This window comes from Microtus pennsylvanicus, chromosome 7 (assembly GCF_037038515.1).
Source record: "Microtus pennsylvanicus isolate mMicPen1 chromosome 7, mMicPen1.hap1, whole genome shotgun sequence".
NCBI classification, from domain to species: Eukaryota; Metazoa; Chordata; class Mammalia; order Rodentia; family Cricetidae; genus Microtus; species Microtus pennsylvanicus.
This window is the reverse complement of record NC_134585.1, coordinates 6175864-6202957: the sequence shown is the minus strand read 5'-3', so window position 1 is coordinate 6202957 and position 27094 is coordinate 6175864. Positions and strand designations below refer to the sequence as shown.

General features: G+C 49.7%; 2 protein-coding genes across 4 annotated transcripts in view; one reads left to right on the top strand and one right to left on the bottom strand.

Annotated features, from left to right (window-relative positions):
- The first annotated feature begins 1341 nt into the window (after positions 1-1341).
- On the top strand, positions 1342-18022 carry Ccdc167 (coiled-coil domain containing 167). The gene is made up of 4 exons (XM_075979752.1): positions 1342-1423; positions 13471-13565; positions 13769-13821; positions 14630-18022. Exons 1-4 carry the CDS (start codon positions 1382-1384, stop codon positions 14731-14733), a joined length of 294 nt encoding a protein of 97 aa, XP_075835867.1. The 5' UTR covers positions 1342-1381; the 3' UTR covers positions 14734-18022.
- The window catches only part of Cmtr1 (cap methyltransferase 1), an 80292-nt gene continuing 68992 nt past the window's right edge, over positions 15795-27094 (bottom strand). For all 3 annotated transcript variants that reach the window (XM_075979745.1, XM_075979746.1, XM_075979748.1), the window contains 11 exons: positions 23869-23925; positions 23440-23497; positions 22763-22831; positions 21636-21767; positions 20870-20992; positions 20345-20436; positions 19778-19846; positions 18727-18774; positions 17907-18019; positions 17488-17596; positions 15795-16973 (listed from right to left, as the gene is read on the bottom strand). In XM_075979745.1, coding sequence (XP_075835860.1) covers positions 16832-16973; positions 17488-17596; positions 17907-18019; positions 18727-18774; positions 19778-19846; positions 20345-20436; positions 20870-20992; positions 21636-21767; positions 22763-22831; positions 23440-23497; positions 23869-23925 — 1012 coding nt within the window. In that variant the 3' untranslated portion in view covers positions 15795-16831. The remainder of the gene's footprint in view (positions 16974-17487; positions 17597-17906; positions 18020-18726; positions 18775-19777; positions 19847-20344; positions 20437-20869; positions 20993-21635; positions 21768-22762; positions 22832-23439; positions 23498-23868; positions 23926-27094) is intronic.

The following is a 27094-nucleotide window of genomic DNA, read 5'->3' as shown; positions in this document are numbered from 1 at the left end:
CTGTGCATGCAGAGGAGGCTGCTTTGTTCCCGTGCACAGAGAGGTTCCGCCCGACAAACTAGTGTCCAGCACAAGAAGGGAATGTATTACCTGGAGCCATAATCAATAACCGGCATCTCAAAGAAATGTAAAGAAGGTCTATGGTAGTTTTTTGAACCACACCCCACTCTTTTAAACCACGTCCATCTACTTGCTAGTCCCCCTATTTAAAAAAATAATTATTACTTTTTTATTGTTCAAGTTTCGCTGTTGCCTGGGCTGATTTCAAATTTGTGGGCTCTACATACTGCTCCCTCCCCCTCCTAAGTAACTGAGACCACCGGAGTGCCACATCATGCTCAGCTATCTTTTTTTTTTTTTAACTCAAATAGATAGTTTTAAAAAAAAAAACACGGCACTTCACAGATGCCAAACGTACTGAGTTGTAAAACTCTGGTTGCAGTTCCGTAGGTCACAGTCTATACGGTAGGGTTATAGTTAAAACATTGTAAAGTTCACAGGTCTAAACACTTTAAAATACTAAGCATGAGCAAGACTGTAAAGAAATAGGCAGAAAAAAGTAGGAGCTAGGAAAGCTCAGGCCGAACATTGCAGCTGCCTGCCTTCTGTAATGTTTGCAGGCTGCTCCGGTCTCGCCAGAACACAGGAGTACTGTCGAAGAATACAAGACGATAAGGATTAACAGTACAAGGCCATAATTGGATTCCAACGGGCAGAATGGCTCGAATTGGGAGTAAAGGAGCAGGGTTTGTAAGCTGAGCCTCGTGGGGCCGACTGAATTTGAATGAGGTTAGCCTAAAACTGTGCAGGGAGGGGTGCCACGGACAGATGCAAGAAGGAAGGAGAGAGAGAGAGAGAGAGAGAGAGAGAGAGAGAGAGAGAGAGAGAGAGAGAGAGAGAGAGAGAGAGAGGAGGGAGGGAGGGAGGGAGGAAGGAAGAAAGAAATAAAGGAAAGAATGAGAAGAAAGGAAGGAAAAAGTAAGGGAGGGAGAGAAAGAGAGGAAGGAAAGAAGGAGGGAGGGAGAGAGGGAGAGAAGGAAGAAAGGAAGGAAAGAAGGAAGGAAGGAAGGAAGGAAGGAAGGAAGGAAGGAAGGAAGGAAGGAAGGAAGGAAGGAAGGAAGGAAGGAATAGAAGGTTCGTTCTTAGTAGGTAAAGCCGTCTCCACCAGGCTGGTCCGCGGATCTCATCCCGAGACCTCCCCTTTGCGTCCGCCCCTCACAAATATGGCCGCGGCAAGGGGGACGTGCCCCTCAACAAGATGGCGACGGCAGCGGCCCCGCCTCCTTCTGCCGCGCCAGCCAATGGAAGAAAAGCACGAAAATTTGCGCGTGCGTGGTGCGACTTAGTGGGCCGGTCCAGTACGGGGGACACGGCGAGCAACATGACTAAAAAGAAGCGGGAGAATCTGGGCGTCGCTCAGGAGGTGAGGGGACAAGTCAGGTTTGAGCCATGTGGTTGTTCGCCGTGTTCGGCCCGGCGGCTGCGAGGGGGACCAGAAGGAGGAAGCGGGCGACATGGCTTTGGGAGAGGTGGCGAGGCTTGAGGGCCCTGAGGGGAGGGAAGCCAGGCCCGGGGATGCCCGGAAGCAGAGCCCCACAGAAGACAAAGCATAGACGGTATTCTAAGGGGAGGGACTCGGACATGGAGGGGAGACCTGTGATTCAGAAGTCGCTGAAAAGGACCAGTGGGTACTGTCGATGTTAGGGACCTGGAGGGACTGTCGTGGAGCTGGGACCCAGGGATGAGTGCGCTTCTGGTATCACTCAGACGCCTCCAGAGATGGGGAGTTTTTCCTGTGCAAATTAGCTCTGAGGATCTTTGGGAATCTGGAAAGAATTCTAGAGCTGGTGTTAGGGAGGCCTTTGAAATAGTTTCTCGCACATGCGGAGGAAGACTTCTGAGGCACGTTGAGTACCATATGCGACTTTCCCTGCGTTCTGCGGATCCATGCATGTCTGTCATGTTGGTATAGATGAGGGGACCAAGGTTCGAAGTAGAATCCAGAGGTATGGAAGTGCATGCTTGTAGTCCTAGGACTCAGAGAGTTCAAAACCAGCCTGGGATACAGAGCAAGACCACGTCCCAAAAGGGGAAAGAAAAAGGTGAAGCCAGCTGAAAATGGTAAAGGTGACGCGCAGAGAATGGCGCTCAGGTGGGCTTCCCAGAAGCGGGGACTCATTTCATCTCAGCTACCGGAGGATGTCGGCCTGTGGCCCTTAGGCCCCAGGTGTCCGGCACACACAGGAACATAACTCAACAGTGTGTAGATGACGGTGTCAGGTATCACTGTTCAAAGCCTCCCAGAGGCTTCCTGCCTACTGGGTGAGTCTAAACGACTCTTTGTAGAGCTTGCGGAAGTGGAGACCGACAGGACCGCTTCTTTTTTTTTTTAATTTATTTATTTATTAAGGATTTCTGCCTCCTCCCCGCAACCGCCTCCCATTTCCCTCCCCCTCCCCCGATCAAGTCTCCCTCCCTCATCTGCTCGAAGAGCAATCAGGGTTCCCTGACCTGTGGGAAGCCCAAGGACCGCCCACCTCTATCCAGGTCTCCTAAGGTGAGCATCCAAACTGCCTAGGCTCCCCCAAAGCCAGTACGTGCAGTATGATCAAAAACCCACTGTGATTGTTCTTGAGTTCTCAGTATTCCTCATTGTCCACTATGTTCAGCTAGACCGACAGGACCGCTTCTTTATCCCAGGTAACTCGGTAGGACCTGAGTGTGGTTGAAGTAAGCCTCCCATATCCAAGCTGATGCAGGTGCTGTTTGGCTGTCCTTGGAGCTAAGCCACTGCGGGAAGCTCAGCTGTGTCTGCTTGCAAATGGAGCGTCCCAGCTGTGCTTGCTGGTTCCTTGTTCGCCTCGTGAAGGGTTGGGGAGGGTCATAACCCTCACCTGAGAGTCCAGCCTCTCCTGTATCACCTGTTGAATGCAACTCGGCCTGTTGTTTGCACGTGGTCTCAGCTGGGCTACAGTATTTAAGCTAGGGAAAGCTAGGTGAGGGGGCGCCATCTCTGCCGCTGTGAGAAAGCTCTCATCCCTGTTGGGTAAGAAAGGCCTTCCAAGTGTGGGTTGTTGGGGAGGAGCACCCATACTACCATAAGTAACCTTCTGTACCAGAAACCCCAAAACTCCGAAGCCTCGAGAGTGAAAAAGCTGTCGCTAGCTAACGGCCTGGAGAGGTCATGTGTAGAAAAGTCAAACGTTTCCCGTTTAGACTTTGTGAGTCGGATGCCTCTGTGGCAGCTCTGGTCAGTGGTAGTCACAGACTCCAAATCTGCCTCCTGGCTGGGGTCTGTTGTCCTCAGGTCAGCGTGTTTGCAAAAGTGGCTGTGCATGGGATTCACCTGAGAGCCGCCGTTGCAGCTGAGACTGAGCAGCGCTGCCCTGTTTGAGCCGTCATGCCATAACAAATGTCCTTTTATGGGCTTTCTAGGGCCACGGTTTTTGCATTTTTGTGCTCTTTATTGGTGATTTCGCTACTTGAAGGGATCCCTAAGCACAGCGCTAAAGTGCTGTCGAGCGTTCCAGGGCTGTGATGTGGCTTACAGGGACAATCGGTTTGTTAGATTAACCGTTTTCCAGGCATGAAGCAGCTCGGTACTACATGATGCTTTGGGCAGTGAGTTCAGTGCTAACGAACTGTCCATTTATTAAATAAGATCTCTAACAAAACACACATCAGAGAGCACTGTGTATGTATTAGTTGATGAAGACGTTGACCAGAGCTTTGTGGAAGCCCAATCCTCTTCAGTATTTGCTAACTTGATGTTGGGCCAATTTTAAAGGCTATAAGTACTGGGGCTAGAGAGATGGCTCAGTGCTAAGAGCACTGGCTGTTCTGGCAGAGGACCAGGTTGCTTCCCACCATCCACACGACAGTTCACAATCTCTCTACCTCCAGTTCCGGGGGACCTGATGCCTTTTTTTGGCCTCTTTGGACACCAGGCACACATGTGGTACACAAACATAAGCAAACATAAAATATAAATAAATCTTGAAAGAAAAAAATGTATCTACCATAGCCAGTTATGGTGGTGTATGCCTATAATCTCAGCACTTGGCAAAGAGATCAGGAGTTCAAGACCATCCTTGCTACATAGCCCAACCCACAATACATGTGATCCTGACTCAGATACACAAAAAATGTAGCTGCCTTGAATCAGTCTGTCTTAAAAGAAAAGCAGCTCTTATTTAAAGCTAACGGTGTGCTTAGGAGGCTGAGATAGGAAGCTTATGAGTTCATGGCCGACATAGAGTACAGTAGTGAGAAACATCTCAAAAACCAAAACGCCCTTTCTTTCTAAGAAGAGTAAGCAGAGTACTCTGTCCACAGGCCTTTGATTGCCAGCCTCTGGTCCACTGGACTGGGGCTCTGCCATCTTAACAAGATCGGGGGACACCTCTCTGGTATATTTTTTGTTAAGGAAGTGGCCAGTGCAGTAAGGACCCTGGCCCTAGAGTGCCCACTTTCTATTTTTAAGAACCAAGGTGCATGGCCTCACTACCTGCCAGGGCAGCTGGGAAATGGGCTCATCAGCCAGGAGGCCACATGCTCAGCTCAGCTGTAGCCTGATAATCATGGGGGAAGGGGCTGGCATGTGGTAGGAACCAGGTCTCCCTCAGGTCACACGTCCCCTCACAGTGTTGCTGGCATAAGGTGGCCAAGGACAGCCAGCCCCCCTGCCCTGCCCAACCTGTGCAGATCTGAGTTCATCCTCTCTTCCTGCTTCCGTGTCCACATCAGTAACATAGAAGAGTAGCTCCTGTCTTTCATCAAGCTGACTCAGATCAATTGACGGGTCTATCTATCAATCTATCATCCATCCGCCCATCCATCTATCTATGGTGGGGCTGGAGCCCAGTGTTCTGCTGTTGAGCTACACCCTCAGCTTCCAGCACAGAATTTTAAGTGTTCGACATGCCATGGATTCTCTTAGTGCTTTATATGGGAACAGATCTACCCATTTTGCAGCATTGTGCATGGTGTGGCGCTAGTTAGTTTCTTGTCAAGTTGACACAAACTAGAGTCATTTAGGAAGAAAGGACTTCAAGAGATTGCCTCCATCCCAGTGGTCTGTGGGCGAGTCTGCGGGGCATTTTCCTGATGAATGCCTCGGTGTGGGAGAGCCCACCCACCGAAGTGGTGCCTCTGGGCAGGTGGTCCAGGGTTGTGTGAGAGGGCAGGCAGAGCAAACAAACCATGGGGAGCAGCCCTTCCATGGCCTCTGCCTTGAGTTCCCTTCATGATGGACAGTAAACTGGGAAGCTGAAATTAACCCTTTCCTTCTCGAGTTGCTTTTGGTCGTGTCGTTTATCACAGCAACAGAAAAGCAAACTAGAATGGAGCTTGGTGTCGGGTTCCTGGGGTGTTGCTGTGGTCCTGAGCATGCTGTCTGGGAGGATTGCGGGGTGTTTGGAACCTTGGGCTGGAAATAGCACTAGTGACCCAAGCATAGTGAACTCTTGTGGGAGCTTGGAAAATCACCAAGAGCAATGCAGATGACGGAGGCCTGGCTTGTGCAGGTTCAGAGCCAAGACAAGACCTGACCAGGGCCGATAGTGGTGTGCTGTTTTCTGTGCTCTGCTGGGACTGAGAAGCAGCTGTGATTTAAGGAGAGACCAGCACAGTAGGCAAGCCCGAGCCATGTTCCTAGCCTATTTCCACCCCTTCAGTAACTGCACTTTTATAGATGTTTGCATGGAGATTTAAAATACTGGCAAATAGACATTATAAAACTGTATGAGCGTGTAGGTATCTGCAGCCTTAGTCCCTACTGTTACTTTTCGTTGGGGTATTGGAGGATTTGAGACCTGTATTCCTGGGCCTCAGCCTGGCATCTGGCTGCGTCTCTGCTTCCTTCTCTGTTGCCCCCAGCGGGTCTGAGTATTGAATGTGCACTGATGCTCAGTGGCGGTAGATATTGTCCTCTTATTAAAAGTCGTTCGCTCAGAGCTAGTGAAGTGGTGATTTAATCAAAAATGTTTGTTAATCTGACGAGTGCAATAAAAGCCCACAAGTGAGAGATCTCAGCACCTGCAAACAGCCCTTGCTTGTCTTAATGAAACAATTACCAAGCAGGTGGCCCTGGCCCTGAGGGTGGTCATGGGCCAACTGTGCCAGGTGGTCACCTAGCAGCCAGGCCCCCTTCAGAGGCCCATGGGAGTCAGCTGGAAACAACTGACTGTTGGTTCTGAGTTTGTTCTAAGCAATGAGCAAAGCCCTATCCCATGAGAAATTGCTGCCCAAATGGACAGGGGGAGTTGGGGCTGATAGTAGTTCATGTGCAGTTTAAACCAAGACAGTAACTGGACTTGTTTCTTTGGTGGCTGGTCTGCAAGCCTTGGGCCCTTACTAAGCATGAGTCTTAGCCACCCCCACCCTTTTATGGCACTACAGCCACCTGTATGATTGGAAGGTGCCCTGCTAATGAGCCATGTTCCTGCTGAAGGAGGTAACTTGGTCAGGTTTGGTCCCTAGTACACAAATCTTGTCTGTTGGGAAAGTTTTTGTGTACAGGTTTCTTTTCAGAACGGCCTCCGTGACTTAGACGCATGGGAATGTTATTCTCCCCATAGGAGAGGATGGCCAAGTGGCTCCTGCGTTGGTGCAGGAGCTCAGCTCTGTTGAGTAGCAGGGCTAGTGTTCCTGCATAGCCTTAACTGGGTCCATAGTCACAAGATAGCTGCCACAGCTCCAGTCGTCTTCCAGATGACATCTGGGACATCTCATTACCCAAAGCTGTGTGTGACCCTGGCTGTCAGCCAACTTTTCTGCAGTGGAGGCAAGCTGAGGGGAAGGGCTGAGAGTCACTGCCGGACTGCTAATCAGGGGTTGAGAGTGTGGGAAGCAGTTGTTATCCCCTGGTTCTCAGACAGACTGACAGCGACTCAGGACAGGTGGAGGCTTCGGGAAAGAAATGGTTTGGCTAGTGTGAACTGTGACCACTGTTAATCAGTCCAGGAGTCCTCAAGTGAGCTCTGCACAAGCTGTGGGGAAGCCCCGTTTGCTGCAACAGGGCTAGAGCAATGTCTTGGCTGGAAGAAGTCTTACCCAATTGGCCTCAGTGGCAGGAGGCACTGTTGATTCCAGGTAGGTGTGTGGTTGGGGCTGAGGTTGGGCACTAACATGGAGCTTCCTTGCTGGGGAGAGTCTGGCAGATGTGGGCTGTTCCGGGCCTGCTGACCATTAAATGAGCCTCACCTGCACAGGTGGAAGCGACAGGTCGCCATCGGGCAGGTGAGTCTTTCGGCAGCCTGCATCTGGCTCTGCTCCACTTAACGGGGGTCAGGAGACTAAAACCTCATTACCTAACGCTGCTGGATGTCAGCATGTGTGGAGTGGCTGTTTGCCAGCGTCTTAATTAATGAATTCATAAGGCACGGGGCGGATGCCAGCTCTCGAAAAGTGCTTTGAGCCTCTCAGCGATGGAGAAGCTTTGCCAGTTTATCAAAAACCAGATCTAGGAGAAAGAAGAGAAACCAAACCCAGGCAGCATTTTGTCCTGAAGCAGCTGGAGGCTTAGGGCAAGGTCTGGCCTGCAAGGTGACTTCCAAAGCTGCACAGTTCCTCTGTGCCGACCTTGGCGGCTCTCCAGGACTGCTGCAGACCTCTTCCTAGCTAGCTGGGGTGGGGTTCATGTTCAGCTGGGTGGTCCTCTTGGCTGTTGCTAGACACTGGAAGGCTTGCTGTCTTCACCTGCTCTGCCTGGAAGAGAAACTTTGCACCCAGCCTATTGTTTTGGAAACCATGGTGTTTTGTTTTTCTGCACATACAGAGTCCTGTGAGCCTCCACATAAAGATGTCACTTACACAGTGTAATGGGGTTACCCATTTAGGTTTGAGGCTGGTTACCTGGGAGATGATGTCCATGATCCCCCATGACTTGGCCGTGTGGCCTAGAGGCTCCAGATGGAAAGTCCCAGCGCTCTTGCCAGGGACCATCTGGGCAGGCGGTCTAGCTCCTTTACCCATTACAGTAAACATCCCAGGGCTCCTGATGTGTGAATATGAGTGGATTTCCTGGACCAGCTTCCCAGGCTGTGAATTAGAAGAGGAGAAAGCGCTGATGCCCTTTGGGGAGGGGAGAGGAAGAGGGTTTACAGGCACAGCTAGCCCACACACTTTCTTCTCCAAACTGGATGTATTTTGTGTGCATTTGGGAAGGTACTTTGACAGTGTGGCAATGTGGGGGAGAGAGTTTGTGAAGGGGGAGTCGGCTTAGTATGAAGACAGACGCCAGGCTCTTGGCGCCTGTGTCTCCGGCACACGGATTCCAGGCAGACCCTTCCAGGCAGCGCATCTGTTGTGTGAGAAGAGACCAAGCAGAGCCAGGCACAAGGTCACTCAGATTAGAGGGTCTGTTGAAGCCAGACCAACAGACTGCCACGGGCTCAGCTGGGTGGTGCTTGACTTTGTTTCTGAATGTCAGTAGTTCTTGTTGTTTGTGGATATTTTCACGAAGGGTGCTGGAGAAAAGCACATGGTCCCGGACCCAGTCCCGCCATCTCCTAGCCATGCAGCCTCTGCCAAGAGTAGCTCTCCGCACAGTGGTGACAGCCCTTTGCAGAGTCAGATTGGATGCCTGCAGCTGCATATGCTGCCCATCCTAGGGTACAGGGATGGAGTTGCCTCCTAGGCTAAGACAGACTGTGGGGTGACAGGGTTAGGACACACCTGGAAAGCTGCTTCCTTGCTGTAAGTCTGCTGATAAAATGTGGACCCCTGGCTGTCTGCCCTCCTCCTCTGTGTGGAGACTAGAACAGAGCCTGGCACCTGGGCATTGCTGCAGATGTGTCCGAGCTGTTGCATCTACTTTGTGGGCTTTTGGTTCCCAGTGCCACTCCTGACTCATGCCTTCATTCAGACACATGATACTATCTTCTTTGTTATAAGTCTTTGGTACCCAGTCAGCTCCTGGCCAGACGGGTGCAGGGCATGCCCCATGACCACTGCCTGACACCACACACCCCCCCAAGCCCTTTTGTGGCCAGCATCCTGTCACTTGCTGGCCAGAAGCTCCCAGAGGAGAGAGACAAGAATGTCTTGCCAACCTAGAGAACAGAGTGGGCCTCGTGGCCTTAAACCAAGCCCCAGGGGTCCTCTGTCCTTTCCCAGGAGAGAGCCTGGCCCTCAAGGCAGCTGCAGTGGCTGAGACTGTGGACCAGGAGCTGCCTCCCAGCTGTCCTGGTGCTCTGAGTGCTGTGTTCAGTTACTTCACTCCCCACAAGAGCTGTGGCGCCTGCTGACTCTCGCTTGTCAGAGGAATAAAAGCTACCCATGCTCCTTTAGCAGCCCTAGAGCTGGCACCCTGTGGGGCCTGACCTGACCTGTGCAGGGGCAGCTGTCTATGCAAGTGGCACAAGTTCCTTGCCTCTGAGGAGCCTCTTCAGGGCTTTGATTCCTGGAGGCACCATCCTCTGAAAAGATGCCTCCTGGGGATTTCAGGGGAATTTTACAGTTTCTCTTAACACAGTGGTTTTATGGTGCATAGGACCCCAGGGACATTTGCCCAAAGCTCTGGGAGTGAGGCTATATCCAAGTCTGGGCTGGGGCTGGGGATCTACAGCCCTAACCAGGAGCAGACAGAGGTGTTCAGAGCTGTAGGCTGGGGAGGGAAACTGAGTCCCTGACTGCCACCTCCAGCTGTTCTCCTGCCCTCCCTAGCACACTCTAAGCCACCCACCTGACTTGAGTCCTACTCAAATGCAGAAAGATAGCCAAGGCCTCAGTTATTACCCAGACTGCAATACAGGCCTCACGTGCAGGCTTCTCTGAGTACCAACTCCTTTTGTTGTACCTTGCTTCTCAATGCAAGGTGCCAGTTCCTCTAAGACGGTGAGCCTGCTCAGCCCTGGTATCACCTTGTTCCTGGGTATAAGCATAGTGCATGGATGTTTCTTAATCTACCAGGGCACACCCATTCTGCCAGGGCCATGCTGCCCCCTTTAGCGTCAGGCCAGTCTTCTGCTAGGCAGAGGCTCTGGTAGCTCCATGACCTTCCACAATGGAACCTTCCTGTCCACTGCAGTAGTTCCCATCTCTTTGATTGAATCTCTGTCTGCCACAGAGATTACTAGCCGACTCAGCCTCACTAGCTGCCAGGCCCCCTAGAGCTGTGCTTCAAACACCCAAATCTGATTGCCAGGCTTCCCCTACCTCAGGTCCTCAGAGGACCACTGCCACTGCTTCTCTGGGCCTCTGCTGAGTTTTCTGTTCAGTGCTCTCTCTGTTGGTCTCACAGTTGCACCCTTGGGTTCCCCCATATCTGGCCCTGCCTTTTGATCCCACCCCAGCGCCATCCCACACAGATTGCAAAGTGGTAAGCTGAGCCATGGAGGAAGACCTTGTGTGCTTTCCCACTGCTGTCTGCTGATAGCGGGGCTAGGGCTTCCCTACCACTCTTGACCCCAGTGAGCACCATTCTCTAACAGCAGCCGTTCCTACACTCCAGCTGTGTGAAGTGCCGTTCTGAGCACATCATTACAGTCACATCTCTGAGATGTCACCTGAGGCACATGAGGCACAGGCAGGTCTTAGGAGCAACTGACACAGCGAGCTATTTTATTCTTTATTCTGACCCTAAAGCTTATAGCTTCTGGGGCCTGTCTTTCTGCCCTGTGTTTTCTTTGGCTGGAAGGCAGGGAGAAAATGAACAGAGGACTTGAATTTGAACCTGTAGCCTGTAGTGCTCATAACCCTGTGCATGAGAGTCGACTGGAAACTCCAGCTGGGGGCTTTTATAAGGCCCGTTTTCAAGTCTTTTCTTTTGACCTATGTTGTTGGGACAGCTCTGTTCTGCTGCCCCACGTCACATCTAAAAGCATTATGACCATCCCTCCCTGCCTCCTCCATAGAAATTCTTAGAGTTTCTGCCCCATTATTCTGGTTTCTGACAGTGGTCTCTGCTTCAAGTGCTGCTGGTGTCTAGTCCCTTCCCAAGGGTGAATCTGTGACTTGCTGAAGAGCCTCCTTCAGGCTCAGCCTCCCCCACCCCAGTCCACACCAGGCAGTTGTAAAGAGAACTTGCTATTTAGAAGGGAATCAGAATTGTCAGCAGGACATAAATATTCATAGAGGGAGGTTAGAACTGAGTCCCTAAAACCTTGATTTGTGTTCGCCCATTTAAGCCTCATTAAAAAGTGGCAAATGAAAGTGGGGATATTCAGTGTAACTGCAAATAAATTGGGCTTGTTCAGATAAAGGCCCCCGACTGCCAGCCCCTCGGGCCCTGTCCAGAGCGTGATGGCAGTGACTTGGCCACAGCTTCAGCTGTAAGACATTGCTCAGCAAGAGCGCCTGGCCTGGCTCTAGGGCAATTACCACTTGTTTGGGCACCTGGTCGCCTTTCAGAGGCATTCAGGGATGGAAACCCTTAACCTGATCGCTACCCCAGAATGGCCTGCAAACCAGGGTCCTGCCCAGAGAACAGCAGAAAGAACTGAACCTGGACTGGACATCTGGGGCAAGCTGTGTCAGCTATGTGCAAGCACAGCTGTTTTCTTGTTTTAGTGAACCCAAGGGTTTCAGAAACCACTTGTACAAACTCTGAACTATTTGTTCCCAGCCCCTCAGTCTACCCGTACTCGAGCTGCTGCTCACTCTAGTCACAAATAGGAAGACTGCAGGAGACCAGGCCTTGTGGGCAAAAAAGGGGGCAGGATGCCTAAGGAGCTGCAGACTTGAACATTCTTAGAGGTCAGGCAGGTCACAGTCACAAGTAGAATTGGCCAGGGTTCCAGCCTGGGAAGATAAAAGCTTGAACAGGAGGGGCAGTATAGAAAAGGCTGACTTTGCCAGGTAAAAGAGGTATCTTCCAGCCAGGGCGGAAGGTCCAGCTGCATAAGTAAGATTTAGGTCTCGGCCGGGCACCTTTAATCCCAGCACTTGGGAGGCAGAGACAGGCGGATCTCTGTGAGTTTGAGTCCAGCCTGGTCTACAAGAGCTAGTGCCAGGACAGGTTCCAAAACTACAAAGAAACCTGTCTTGAAAAACCAGAAGAAAAAAAAAAAAGATTTAGGTCTCAGCATAGCCTCTGACTGATCACTGCAGTGCCACGAGGTCACAGTCTCAGGAGTAACCTGTGTTGGGCACACTGCAGGGTGGCCAGAAGTACCCATATCAGACTGCTTGTCCCCAAGCCTCCTCTCCGGTGTTCCCCTCTCTACAGTACAGTTCCAGGAAGGCTTCTGGCTTCTCTGGGGACTGCTTAGTCTGCTGGCTGAGAGGCTGGTGCCATGCAGTTTACCTTGCAGCTTTGCAGATTATTCCTTCACGTGGAGCCCTCCTTTCTGGGCTGCAGGAAAGGGGACATACCTTTCACCTGAACCCACCAAAGTGGCTGACCCAGGGATGTCTGAGGTGGCTGTTGTCCAGGGAGATGGCAGGGACTTCAAGTGCAACTTTGCTGATCCCTGACCCCAGGCTAGTGGCCTGGGACACCCAGACTCTGCCCAGCCTGCTTAGAAGGCAAGTTTCTTTTGGATAACTCCAGTAAGGAACTGAGCTGAGGCGACAGAAGGGTGTTCCTGTAACGCCTCAGGAAAACTATTCCATCTAGGGAATGCTATCCTTTGATTTGGCCTTGTTTGCTGTCCCTCTTGGGGACATGGTAAGGGTGGGTAAAGTCAGAGCTGGAAGAGGACTGTTTAAGGTTCCAAGGAGCCCTCAACATACCCATGACCAAAAGTGAGGCACTAGCAAGCCAGTCTAGACCCAGAGAAATAGCTACTTAGATACCTGGAGACCAAGTCAAGGCAGAATTATAGTGTTCGGTGCCAAATGCATAACACTGACACCCAGGTCTGGATAGCCTGGCCCAGCATTTACAGACCATTTTCCCACAATTCAGGTATTTTCTTTAAGATCACATATCTGAAATGACAGAGCAAATGGAAGAAGATACGGCTGGCAGCCCTCTTTTAAGAGCTTAGCTACTTTGCCATTGAGGTACGCTGACCTTGATGATAGGCGACATCTCTGCGTAAGAGCCACATCAGAAAGAGAGAGGAGTGGTTAAGTTGCATTGTTTCACCAATTTTTATTGATTTTCAGAAAAACGCCTATAGTGACAACACAGACTGTACTATTAGGATGAATCATGGTCATGAGAAAAATGCCCCTACTTTTTAACCCCCCGACATTTAACCCTTCTCCTCCCACATGGAGACTTGGGATCTTGTGCTGCTTCTGCAGTGTTCATTTCCTTCTTGAACCAGCCATGGGGCAGGTTCTGCTGGGTGCCAGGGATCTGGTGGGGATCTGCTGCTTCATGCCCACCCTGTGCCTGGCTCACCCACTTATTGTTTCTCGGGACTCAGCCAGCCAGTTCAAAGTTTGAAGCTGTCAACAGCAAAGCTGGGTCCTGCCCAGTACAAACATAGGTGGAAAGGTAGGGTGGACCTAGAGGTGAGTCTCTCCAGGGCACCACTGCTGGGAGAGCTTCGAGCTCTGCACCTCTGTCTCTTTCAGATTGATGGCCTAGAAGAGAAGCTGTCTCAGTGTCGGAAGGACCTGGATGCTGTGACCTCCCGGCTGTACAGGGCAGAACTGAGTCCTGAGGACAGGTAATGCCCCTGTCTAGTTATGCCCCTCTAGCCTGGTCTTCTAAATAAACTAAGCCTAGGCAAAAGGATCCCTAACTTTGAGCTTTAACTCCTGTCCTCTAAGGCCCTAGTTTTTGGTCCCTTTATTCAAACAGTCAAGAACTACTGCCCCTCTGGTTAAGACAGGAGAGAAAAGGTCTGACCTGCAAACTCCTTCCCCACAGGAGGTCTCTGGAGAAGGAGAAAACCACCCTCATGAGCAAAGCCTCCAAGTATGGTAAGAAAGTTCCCTCCTATAGCCAGCCTGATACCTGGCACCTAGGAGGAAAAGGTTTTGTTTTTTTCCCCAAAGGAGGAAACAGTAGCAAGGGCTCTCTATTCCCTGGGGTGTGTCTGTGCATGTCCAGAGGCAAGGTTCTCATCCACAGATACTGGACTCTGCATCCCATGCCCCACTCAACCAGAACCGTCTACATTGGGAGTCCCTACTTGGGCAGGAAAGGGCTTCTGTGGGTAGAGCAATGCTGCCACCTTCTGGTGCTGGGAGCCGAGCATTAGATCCCTGAGGCTAGGACTGTGTGGTCTGCAGACCCTTCAGCTGTGTCCCATCCCTTCTCTACTCAGAGGATCAATCTGGCCACCCAGAGCTGGCTGGCAGTTCTCCCAGTCCATTGAATAGGTGGGGTGGATGGCCAGGACATCAGTTTCGCCTTTGCACGAGTGGTGACTGGGAATGAAGAGTATTGGGGCTCTTTCTAGTGTACCTTCGGACAGCAGGAATTCAGGAACTCTGTGAGCCCAAGGAGGCTGCAGCTGGCCTCAGAGTGAACTATAAACAGCTGGCTGGAGACTCCTGAAGGATGAGCTCCTTGATTACCCTACTGCACTCAGAGAAAAGGTTGAGCAAGTCAGGCCTAATCTTGGGTCTCAGTATAGGGTGTGGGCACGCCAAGGACATGGCCAGGTTTTGGGTATGAGTAGCTGGAAGGAGACATTTTTGTTTTTATCAGAGTGTCCATTCTGGATGGGAGAAGCAATTAGGTGGGCCTCAGTGTTCTCTCTTGTTCCCATCTTTTTCCTCCCAGAGAAGGAGCTAAAGCTGCTTCGGCAAGAGAATCGGAAGAACATGTTACTCTCGGTGGCCATCTTCATCCTCCTCGCCCTACTCTATGCCCACTGGACTATGTGAGTCAGCCATCCTCAGCCATGCAGTTTCCCTTCCACTCTACCAGGGACCAAGCAACCTTTCAAGCAGAAGACGGAGGTGGGGGCCTTTCCCCCTCTGGTTGCCCAGCGGCTGTAGCAGAAGGGCATGGTAGTAGAGGGGCAATAAAGAGCCCCACGCTGTGCTGTCTGGTGAGTAAATATCTCTGGCTGACTATCTGAGGAAAAGCAAGGGATGTACTTCTGTCTCAAAGATGAAGGGAGTTCCCAAGTTCTTGTGCAGAAGGAAGGGGAGAAGGGAAGGCAGCATTGTGCCACCCGTTTCTCTAAACTCTGTGCCCTGGCCTGTGACCACCACTGAAAAAAATGCAGCATGCATGGGAAAAGGAGACTTGGACTTGAAGTGGAGATCCCAGGGGCACACTGAATGAACTCATCTTCTAGAGACAAGCAGGGTCAAGGAGGCTTCCAGGAGTGCCCGGGTAGTAAGAGCTATGGTAGTGACCAGACTGACTGGTAGTGACAACAGCCAGTAAATAAGGTGGACTTGATCAGAAGGAAGCCAAGCAAAAGCAGCTAATACAAGTCACCCCCACTCTACTCACAGTAGAAGGTCCCATGGAGAGGAACAAAGGAATGCTGTACAGTGTGAAGATGGGATCAGATGCAGGCAGCCCACTCAAGCCTGATGGTCAGGTGAAGGAGGCTCAGGACAGAACACTGGCCTCTTGTGGAGGGAGACTGGTCAGGGTCAGCCAAACACCCTTCCTTTCTCTCTCCTGTCCCTTGTCTAAGTGATACTAATTGGTCTGATGCCTCTGTTATTTTAGTCACACAGACTGATCCTGGATTATCACAGTGCCACCATGGAGTGAGCTGTGTGATTTATGTAAGAGAGAAAAGGTACTTCCCCACCCTCCTGGGGCTGTGGATTCGTTCATTCCCCAATCCCAGCTTCAAACAGAACTATACCTGGATGGCTCTGCTCTAAGCTGTCTACCAGGCAACAGCCCAGGAAGCTTGGGTTCCACAACCCTCCTCCCTTCCTTTATATCAAACCCCAACCACATAGCCCAGAGCCACACAAGCAGTAAAAATAAGTTTAATGATCCAAGATTCTGCCAGACACTGATAGGCCCAGAACTGGGTGGAAGTATGGCATCCTAGCACTGTTGCTGCTGGCTTTGGGGTAGGGGCTGGTGGAAGGGAAGTGACTCCACAGTGGAGTCAATTCCAACCTCACAGGTGCCTCGGTGCCCTATCTCCATGGAAACCAGCCTTGTGCTAGCATGGGGCCCTAGGGACCTGAATGAACATCTTGAGAGGTACTTCCTATTAAAAACAACCACAGGTGCCCTCCCCAACCCAAACCTACAGCTCTTCATCCTTAAAGAGACAGAAGAAATGGAGTGACCACATTGTGTGTGCTTCCTAGCAGAGAGGAGGGGGCACCAGAGCTGCCACTAGCTCAAAGCTCTATTAAGAGCTTCAGGTGGCCTGAACTGCCTGAGGGCTAGTGCTACTCCTACCCTGGAGGGGAGCAACAAGGGCAAGTCTTCGAAGCTGCCCAGTGTTTAAAACACCTACAGCAGTCACAGTCACACCCAAGGCTCTGGTGTGTCAGGAATGCTGGGCCCTCATACCTTCCCGGCCTGCCAGGATGAACTCCAGGATGGGAGTGGGGAAAAAAGACCACAAGAAATAAAACTCTGATTTATACAACAGCTGCTCCTGGCCAGCACACACTGGTGGGCCTCCTTGCTTGGCTGGCCTGGTAAAAAGTTGGGAAAAACAGGGTCTGACTGCCTTAGGGGTGGGGGTGTAAATGGAACTCAGAAAACAGAGTCTGCAAATTCCAGAGGGAATGGCCTGCCGCTCTGGTAAGTCCTAAGCACAACCTGCCCCAAGCAGCTGTTCTCAGGCTGACTCCTAGTGGTGTCAGTTCTCAGGCAGCGGAGTTCCACAAGCATGTGTCCTCTAAAGACCCTGACTGAGCTATGGGAATGGAGATGAGCCCATCTCCCTCATGACCAGGGAGAACATTCCCAGTTCCTTTCCACAAGGCAGGAGCCAGACACAGGGCATTGCCTTGGGAATGACAGCACATTCATCAGGTGGCGATCCTAAGATCCTCCAGGATTGTGACTCTGGATAAAAGAAAGGACGTCCTCCTTGGACAGCTTGTCTGGATCCTGGGGCTTCTGGGAGTCACGCATATGGAAGCCATCTCCCCACTCCCAGAAGAGCCGGCTGTAGTAGCAGGTACTGGGAAGGGGAGGGGGCAGTCAGTGCTGTGCCTTGGTGGCACAGGACCAACAGACTAACCCACCCCTGGCAACTGTAACTTCAAGGATGGATGCTTTTAAATGAGGCTCTGCACTGACTCAAGTTTAGAGTTCCCCCTCTGGCATCCAAAAGGTACCCACCTAGATCCCCAGCACCTTTCATGCCTCCAAGAACTACTACTGCTATACCCTGCATCCAACTGGATTTTTTACTGGTGTTCTAGCTCACCTGCTTCACTAAGAGACCAGTGTTAGCTGACTACAAAAAGTGTTGGTAGCTAATTTTAGGCCCCATGGGCCACAGCCAAAGCTTATGTCCTGAGGAAAAACACCTGGGACCTTGAGTCATAAGGGGCAAGGCTGGGAGCCTGTAACATGTTCCTCAAACCCTCTTCTAGGTCCCCCAGCCACCTAGCCAGCGAGCTCTCTGGCCTATACTTGGGGCGGCTTCTGCATGGCAGTGATGGGTTTTCAGGTCAGTGAGGACTACTTACTGAAATGGAGCAATGGAATCTGCAGGGAGGTGAAAGGTAGAACTCTGGGTTTTCTTGTTGTAGAAGAACTTCCTCTTGAAGCTCTTACTGAATGCCATGGTCCATGGCTCTGAGGGAGAAGAGGGCAGGCACTCAGAACAGTACCCCTGGGGACAAGTCTGACCAATAAGGATGTTTTCCATTCTCTTGTTTGTCCCTTCCAGCCTCCATGGCCAAGCCCAAATGGCTCAGGAGTGTGACAAGTTATTCTCTAAGGCCTGTGGAGAGGCCATGCTTACCTGCTGAGAACACCAAGTGGGCATCTATAATTTCTTCTTTCCCAGTCCCCCTCCCAAGAGGTACCTCAGAAGTTGCCAACTGTCCACCTCAACAAGGAAGTCTGGGCCAGTCACCCTTGCTAAGGAAGAGGGGGAACCTACCATTCATGGTCCTGACGATGTAGAGGCCTGTGGGTACAAAGTGCCGGTCATCCCGTCCCGTGTAGCTGAGCTTTGGCGTGCCACCGGAGCCCTTGATGAGCTTCATTTCTAACCTGGTTTCCCCAAATAGATGGACATTCAGGAAGCACACGCATGGTGAACAGAGTAGGGCATGCTAACATTAGTCTCTAGGTAATTCACAATGACACCAGTTCCAGTATCCTAACCTGGTTTGGCAGAAGAAACCAAAGCACAGATCCTTATGCATATTGCTCCAAGCCACCCAGGCCAGAGTCACAGCAGTTCTGAGTTTAGGGCACAGCTCTGCACTCCCAGACGGGCAGCGGGTCCAGGGTGCTGCTCTTTGCGAGGCCTCATAGTGGCAACAACAAGGGGAATCACAAACCAGGGATGCTAGTGGGTCTTCAGATGACCACAGAGCTCGCTCACAGTCATCTGCTGAGCAAGGCACACTGAAAGTATGTAAGATACATCTATGCCCTCTGCTCACTCTCAGCACTGTGAGCTGGGGTTTAGTGTTTGAAACAGCTTGCTTCTCTGCCCCTTGAAAGGCCAGTCCTAACCTATTCCAGCATCAATGAGCCTGTATTGCTGCCTGACGTAAAGCACCCTGTACCCCTCCTGACAGGTGCTGAACTAGCTCACAGCTGGGACTCAACTGCAGCAAGGCAGGGAAAGTTGGGAGTGAGGCAGTGCCAGGACCCAGCTCTGTAAGTCACCCCTGCAAATAGAATCAATCTCCTCCACTCAGCTATGCACCACCTCCACCAATCTAAACCACACTGGGTGAGTTACTCACCTGACAAAAATCTTCTCCATCTCTTCCAGCCTGTATACCTCCTTCACCCTGTTGAGTAGAGCAGGTGAGGACAGTTTCCTGGGATGTTTGTGAAGAGTACGACAGAGGCCCTAGACCTGCCCTTATCCTCAGGTTCTCTGAGACCAGCAGCCCACAAATGAGGTTGCCGGGCCTGCAGCACTGCTACCCTACTGATTGCCTAGGCTTCCGAGCTGCCACATAGCCCCTTGGGCCTGTACCAGCAGCTGGGATTCAGCAGTGAGTCCTGAAGACAGGAGAGGGCAAAGGAAGGTACGGCAGGCAAACTTTTCTAACACTACCCTTCTCCTCAAGTAACCTTCACTGACAATACAGGACAGAAATCCAAAGGCCAGGCTTTTGCCTGGGTCTGTCTACATAGACTTTAGATCTTCCTATAGCTGAGTTATTCTCAATAGTCTTGGTACTTCTGTTATTTTGAGGGTGTAGGCTCTAGTTTGAGGCCCAGCCCTCTACATGTAAGGAGGGACCCCAAGCCTGCCTTGGGAACTGCACCTGGATAAGGTGCCTGTTTTAACTAGCAGGCAGGACATCATATTAGCACAAGCTGAACTCACGCTGAAGCTGTCTTGCATCCTCAGTGCTGGAGTTATTTCTAAGTTTACTTAGATGAACCCTTGAGTGCTGTCTGTAATAGCCTCTGACCTGGAGAAGGTAGTCTACTCTCTATCTATCCCCTCCCTCCTCTTGCCCTGAGCCTGGTACTTTATCCTACCCACAGCTGACAAGCCCCACATTCTCCTCAAGCACTGGGTTTCACTCCCCTAATCATCTTTTCATAATCAAATCTCCATTCCCTTACCCAGAGCCATGCAGTCAGTAAAGGATACTCAAGCATGAAAGGGCACATGTGCATCTCAATTAGGAAACCTTAACCCATCCTGCCAGGCAAACTACTGACAGGGCAGTTTAGCCCCAGCCCCTTCTACAACCCTCTTCCCACTGAGGATAGGAAAAATAAGCAACAAAGCCACCACCAGAGAGGGTCTGGGAGGAAGGGGGTCATGCTCACCTGATAGGATTCATGTCAGGCCGACTGGGCTTAGAGACCGCTTTCACAAATTTCTCAGCAAGCTGAATTCTACAATTCAAACAGAATCCTTAGAGGAAAGCCAGGGAACCTCAGCAGCACCTGTGCCCCAAGGCATTTTCACAGCATCAGTAGGAGCCTGAACCTATACAAAACTTCCAAGTGGCAGCATTCATGTCCCGTGGATTCTGACCTCTGTGAGCTGCTTTTCCTAAAGTGTGTCTTTTGCTGTGTTCAGTCATCTCCACCAGGACATCAAGAACCATTATTGTACATGTCTGCTCTTTCACCCTAGCTCAAATGCACCAAGTTGAGACTGCCCATGTTCTGGCCACGATTTTTAAAAGAAACCCTCCCTCTTCAAACAAAGCCACCTTTATTCAGTCTTTACACAAAAAATGACCGATGTGAGCAACTGTAGCATGATAAAATGTGCTGGAATTGGGCAACCAAAGCCCACACCTCAGCAAAGTGTAATGTAGACCCACCTTTCCCCCTGCCTTTGGTGGACATGGGAAGTCCCCCCCTCCCCCCAGGGCCCAGGCGCACCGCTGGTTGAAGTGCTGCTCTCTGACGTCGCTGCCATTCAGCACGAGGACATCGAGGATGTGGATTGCACTGATCTTCCGTTGGGCCTTCCCCTACAAGGGACAAGCATGCTCTCCACTGTACAGGTACCAGCCTCTGGCCCACTGTGGCATGCCCCAGTAAGACTGTGGCCATGCTTACTCTAGTCAGCTGGCTTTCCACTGTGTTGCCTGTTCACATGGAGTGCTCTAAAAGTCATCCCTATGCTGAAATAATGCAGAGCTCACAGGAAATGCCAGATCTCTTCCTTCCTAAGGGATTGCTAGTTATGAACTAAATTGGCTACTAACAACACCTGGCAGCATGTCAGAACTGTGGATAAAGGCTTTCTGTCTGTCCCTTCCCAGTCTCTCCCATAGTACATGGCAATTGTTTTAGAGGAAATTACTTCATCACACCATGAAACCACACTGAGGTGGAAGGCCAGGCTCCACAGTCCCCCAACTCCCCTGCCTTAGGGCCATCTATAAACAAAACCCTTCTGACCTCCCCTTTCAGCTCATGCACAATTTCCACACAGAGCAGTGTATCCCGGGGCAGCTCTGTCTTCAGGTCCAGCTTCACCCATCGGTCTGACTGGCGTCCATCCCACGTGTAGATCTGGGACTTCTGTAGGCAGGGAGAAGAGCAGGCACGAAGACTTAAGAAATGGGAGGTTCTAGTCTCAAAAGAGCATTAACTTGGCACTCAAGCAGACAAGGGCTGGCCAGTGACAGTAGAAAATATCTAGGAGGGAAGGAGTTTGTGACACTTCCTCCTCAGCCTCCACAGGAGAGTAGAGATGGGCTCCATCTTGCTGGCAGGAAACTGTACAAAAGACCTTCATCTAGTGTGATGTGCACGTGAAGGTCCTTGAGATGTATACGTGGAGGTTGGTATTACAGGAAGAGAAGGAAGCAAAAGGAGAAAAATACAAAGTAAGGACACAAAAGAAGTGACTGGAGAAGAGTCCTTTGCACGGGAGGAAGCAAGATGTAAAGCTAACAGGCCCTCCCTCTGTTAGCTACCAATGGCCTTGAGAAGGGAGAAGGGTGTCTTCCAGACAGGAAATGGCAGGGGGTAGGATTGGAGACAGTTGGCCACCCAGGATCAGCCTGATAAGCTACTGGCTCTGCATTTCAAGAAAAACGACAGAATGCCTCTGTGATGCCAACAGAATGAACAACACAAGAGTGGCCAGAAGCTGTCCACATCTCCAGAGAGAGGACACTGCCACCATCCCATGCCAATGGGAGGCCAGAAGCTGACTTACCCCCAGGCCCAGGAGGAATTTCTGCTCGCTGCCAGACACCATACAACGATAGTCCAGCACAGGACGGATCTTCTCTAGGGTTTTGGCAGTGAGCAGTGTGGGCTTGTAGCTGAAGATGTTGATGTCAGTGTCCTGTGGCACAGATCAGAGAAAACACTGTTATGCTGGGGCAGGCTGACAGAGGTGAGGGGACAGGAAGCATCTGCTCTCACCCTCCTCTCCACCTAACCAATTATTAAATAGGATCTATTTCCATCTGCCTACAGTTTTCCTAGGAGAAACTAGAAAGTGAAAAAACACTGAGTCCCAAGTACGGATGGATTTACCAGAGCTATGGGGAATATCAGCAGAATAGAGCAGCCATGCATTCAATGACACTGAAAGCAAGGATTCCCCAACAGTTGGCCTGAGAGCAGAGAAATGATCTCTCTATGCCATTCAGAAAAATGTAAACATCTTGAACCTCATTCTTTAGTCTGTGACCCTCATGAAACCAGCACAATGAGCACAACTGAAGTGATGCCCTGGGGAAAGCTGGAGGTCGATGGCAGAATTCTTAAGACCAGCTCACTAAAAACAGGATGGAGAAGCTGGACCAGACGCACTGTGGCTCCTCTGCAGTTCCCCTGCATAAGATCATCCATCATTCCATCTCTTCCATGATCCTGAATTTTCAGAAACTTTTGGCCAGCATACCCTTTGGGTGGCAGAATGCTGGCCCAAGCCCATCTAAGACAAGACTCAGCTGGGTGGTGGGTGGCACACGCCTTTAATCCCAGCACTTGGGAGGCAGAGGCAGGCGGATCTCTGTGAGTTTGAGGCCAACCTGGTCTACAAGAGCTAGTTCCAGGACAAGCTCCAAAGCTACAGAGAAACCCTATCTTGAAAAAGAAAAAACAAACAAACAAAAAAAAAAACAAACAACAAAGACAAGACTGTACTGGCCAGAAGTGTTCTTGGGAAACCCTATATAATATAACAAGGTTCTAAGTGGAGACCTTAGTCCATTCCTTTAGTTCCCAGGTTGATACCCTCTCAATCTTTAATTGAAAGCCAGGGCTGCCTGAGTGACACCTTCTGCCCCTAGAAAAAGGCCCCTAATATGATGCCACAGAAGCCAGATTTACCTTGATTAGCTCAAAAAACTTGAATTTTGGGTCTGAAGAAGAAGGAGCAACTCGAGCCCGGTCTGGGATCTGAAAAGAGACAGATCAAAGGGCTTAAAAATTGCTTTATGTGTGTGGGTGTGTTGCCTGTATGTCTGTCTACCACATGTGTGCCTGCAGAGACCAAAAGATGGCATCAGCTCTCCTGGAACTGGAGTTAAAGGCAGTTGTGAGCTACCATGTGGGTATTGCAAATCTAATTTGGGTCCTCTGGGAGAGCAGCTAGTGCTCTTATCTCTGAGCCATCTCTAGCCCTGGCTTTGGTTTCTAAGTACCCTGTGGACACGCTGTATGAGGAGATGGGTTCGGGCTGAGGAAGAATAAATGGCATACAAGCAAAAAGGCCTGGCAAGGGAGCTGGAAGTACAAAGTTCATTCCCTATCTAGACCCTGTATCAACACAACCCAAAGTCCTTTTCTCTACACCTGTTAGATATAGATGGGGCCATCAGGGCAAAATACAGGCTGCCCCAAACCTCTGTGTTCTTTTGACCCAGCAGCAGGCCAAGCTGTCAGAGGGTCAAGAAGGTAACTTGTAACATGCCAAGGAGCTGGGCTCCCTTTCAGGTGGGGGGTTAATCTGACAATCCTGTTTTCATCTACAGCTTCCTGGCCTGGGGTGACAATGGGCTGCTTACCTCCCACAGTCGGAGGCATTCTTTCCGGATCTCTGCCTGCCTAGGCTCACTCAGCGTGCTAGGGAAACAAAACCAGAACAAGATTAAGACTCTAAGGAGCCCTCTATGACCTTCTCAGCTGCTTAGAGGTACACTGCAGCAGTGAACATCTGAGTGCACATACGGGCTGGCTGTCCAAAGACAGCTCAGAATTTATGGACTGAAATCACTTCCCCTCCCACCACCTGGGTGCTGTCATCCCTATACACTCCTTCCCTCCACCACCAACCACTGTGATTTCTCGTCTGCTCTCAAAGACATCACTATGCTGATATCCCACAAGACAAAATGAACCCGAAGAGTAGCTTTAACACTGCTAAAGAGATAGGGTTGGTGGGAAAAACAAAGCAAGGGCCACTCTGAGGCTGGTGAGAGATGGGTGGCACTCACGTGTCTTGTACAAAAGCATGGATTTTGGCCAGAGCTTTGATCTGCAGGCTGCAGTGGCTAAGAGAAAACAGATAAACAGGATCAGCATAGAAGTGTGGTCACAGCAGCAGCCATCTGTATGTGAGGAAGGTACTGGTGAGTTACATGGGGCCCAAAGACAGCAGAGCAGAGCTGAGCCCTCATCACAAGTGCGCTGAAAGGTTTTCATCCCAGCCGTAAAGAATTCAAACACAGTGGTGAACTGACTCTAAGCAACAGCAGAGCTCATACCCAGTTCAACTGCAGACAGCACTGACAAACATGCTACCCTAACAACTGTCTGTCCCTTAGCCTTGTACACACAGTGTCTGGCACTTAATAAAAAAAAACTAGCCGGGTGGTGGTGGCGCATGCCTTTAATCCCAGCACACAGAAGGCAGAAGCAGGCGGATCTCTGTGAGTTTGAGGCCAACCTGGTCTACAAGAGCTAGTTCCAGGATAGGCTTCAAAGCTACAGAGAAACCCTGACTCAAAAAAACAAACAAAAAAAACTACTTGGGCTGGAGAGATGACTCAAAGGTTAAGAGCACTCACTCACTGGCTGTACTTCCACAGGAAACAAACAAAAACTTTCAAAGGGGCTGGAGAGATGAGTCAGCGGAGTTCAGATCCCCAGTACCTGAATAAACGCTGGGCAAGTGCTGGCAGCTCACCTGTAATCCCAGCAATGGGGAAGTAGAGACAGGATCCTTGGCACAAACTGGCCAGCTAGACTAGGTGAGTTGGTGAGCTCTAGGTTCAAGTAAGAGACCCTACCTCAATATGTAAGGTAGAGCGCAACTGAGGAAGACACCTGACATCAGCCTCTAGCCTCTTGAAAACCACCAGAGGAAAAGGCACATGATAATAATGACAAAGCTAATAGAGGGAGCTGGAGGTGGCCCAGTGGTTAGAAGCACCCACATCAAATGGCTTACAACCACCTGGAACTTCAGCCTCAGGAGATCCAATGCCTCTGGCCTCTGCAGGCAACATCAGTCACATACACAGACACAAAGTTAGAAAATATTTTATAGGGGGCTGGAGAGATGATTCAGAGGTTAAGAGCATTGCCTGCTCTTCCAAAGGTCCTGAGTTCAATTTCTGGCAACCACATGGTGGCTCACAACCATCTGTAATGAGGTCTGGTGCCCTCTTCTGGCCTGCAGGCATACACACAGAATATTGTATACATAATGAATAAATAAATAAAAAAAAGAAAATATTTTATAATAGCTTCCTATCAGAGGAAAGGGAATACCTTTAAAGTAGTAAAAGAAAAAAAAATTCATTCCCAATTAAAATGTTCTCAAAAAAAAAAAAGACATGCTTTTTTTTTTTCTGGATGTTTATGCTATAGGTTGTTCTATTGAAATAAAGCCTCACTATGTAGCTCAGCCTATCCTGGAAATCAGTGATCCTTTGCCTCTGCCAAATGAATGGTGGGATTAAAGGTATGCACCACCATGCCCAACTAAGAAATGCATTTTTATTTATTTTTTAAAATGTTTTCTTATTTATTATGTGTACAGTGTTCTGCATGCATGTACACCTGCCAGCCAGAAGAGGGCATCAGATCTCGTTAAGATGGTTGTGAGCCACCATGTGGTTGCTGGGAATTGAACTCAAAACCTTTGGAAGAGTCAGCCATCTCTCCATGCCAGAAATGCATTTTTAAATAGACAAAAACTGAAGGGATTGTCTCAGGTATACAAAATGACTGAAGTGGAATGATTGCAGACAGGAACCTGTAAGGCTCTCCAGGAAGGATGCAGAAGTGTGTCAGGAAACACAAGACAAGAACACTGATCCTAATACTCAGAGGATCACTGAGGCAGGAGGATACCAAGTTCCAACCAGCAAAGCTACACAGAACATGCAAACTAAGACTTTCTGGAAAGAAAACAAATCATTCACCAGAAAAAGAAAGAAGGCCTAAATGGATTTCATTTTCAGTATTTTAAAATTTGAGATGTCAAACATGAAAAGGAAATAAAATTACCTCACTTCACAGATGACATGTCACTAGAACAACACAGAAAGCCTAGAAGTAAATGCTCATTTACTACTACTTATTAGCATTGCTAATGAAATAGCAGAAGATTTTGGAAAGTGTGCCCAGATCATTTCATAGAGAAAGGACAGTCTGGAAAATCTGGAAAAAATGAAGTGAGACTGTTAATGCCATATCCAAAAATAATTTAAAATAAAATGCCTCAACACAGAGGCTAAACTTGCAGATCTTACAAATGAACAGGGAGAAGCCCCACAACAGAGTGTAATAACAGAAGAAATGAAGAAGTCAGTGTGGAGGCCAAGAACTGCAGGCCCAGTTCCACCTTGCACATCCTAACTCAGGATGTGATGCTTGGTTCTCTTGAAATTAAGATATGCCATGCCATCCTGACAAGTGGTCAGGACATGTAAATGTGCTTCTGCTCCTTCTTTTGTAACTATGAGGCCACCTGGGGAAGGGTGGTCTTCAGCATACCTGATCTAGAGCACTTTAGCTACCTAGACAACAGAATGCTAATGATTTGATGTCTCAGAGTGATAAAACAATTGACTATGTGAGTTTCCTTTGTATCATTTTTTTGTTACCTTCTCTTCCCCCCCCCCCATTTATGTTGGGTATAAAAGCTGTGGAAAAAATAAGTGTGTGTGGAGGGGGATTTCAGTCACTGGAATGCCCTCCCAACACTTTCTGTGGTTTATGTTATCCTTTTATTTTTTATGTGTCTTCATATTCTTTACTTATATTTCTAAAATGTCCATGCCCCTACCCTGGTAAGAAGTATTTTTGCTGAGGCCAGTCCTCAACAACCAGGTCAAAAAAAAAAAAAAAAAACCCACCAGGTCATACTAATGTTAAAAACTTTTGTGCGAAGGACATTAATACAGTGAAAAAAATACAGGGCAGGAGACAGTATTTCATATCCAAGCCTAGTAAGGGATTTATGTCCAAAATACACAGATAGCTCTTTAATTCAATATTAAACTAATGTTTAAAAAATGTCTGAACACAGACAATTATCACATGTACTCACTCATAGGTGGTTCTTAAACATAAAGCAAAGAAAGCCTGCCTACAAATCACAATCCCAGAGAATTTAGACAACAATGAGAACACTAAGAGACTTACATAGATCTAATCTACATGGAAAGTAGAAAAAGACAAGATTTCTTGAGTAAATTGGGAGCATGGGGA

Coding starts and splice junctions, on each gene's coding strand:
- Ccdc167 (XM_075979752.1), top strand. CDS start 1,382: ATGACTAAAAAGAAGCGGGAGAATCTGGGCGTCGCTCAGGAG. Junction 1,424..13,470: donor ATCTGGGCGTCGCTCAGGAG/GTGAGGGGACAA, acceptor TGTCTCTTTCAG/ATTGATGGCCTAGAAGAGAA. Junction 13,822..14,629: donor GAGCAAAGCCTCCAAGTATG/GTAAGAAAGTTC, acceptor TTTTCCTCCCAG/AGAAGGAGCTAAAGCTGCTT.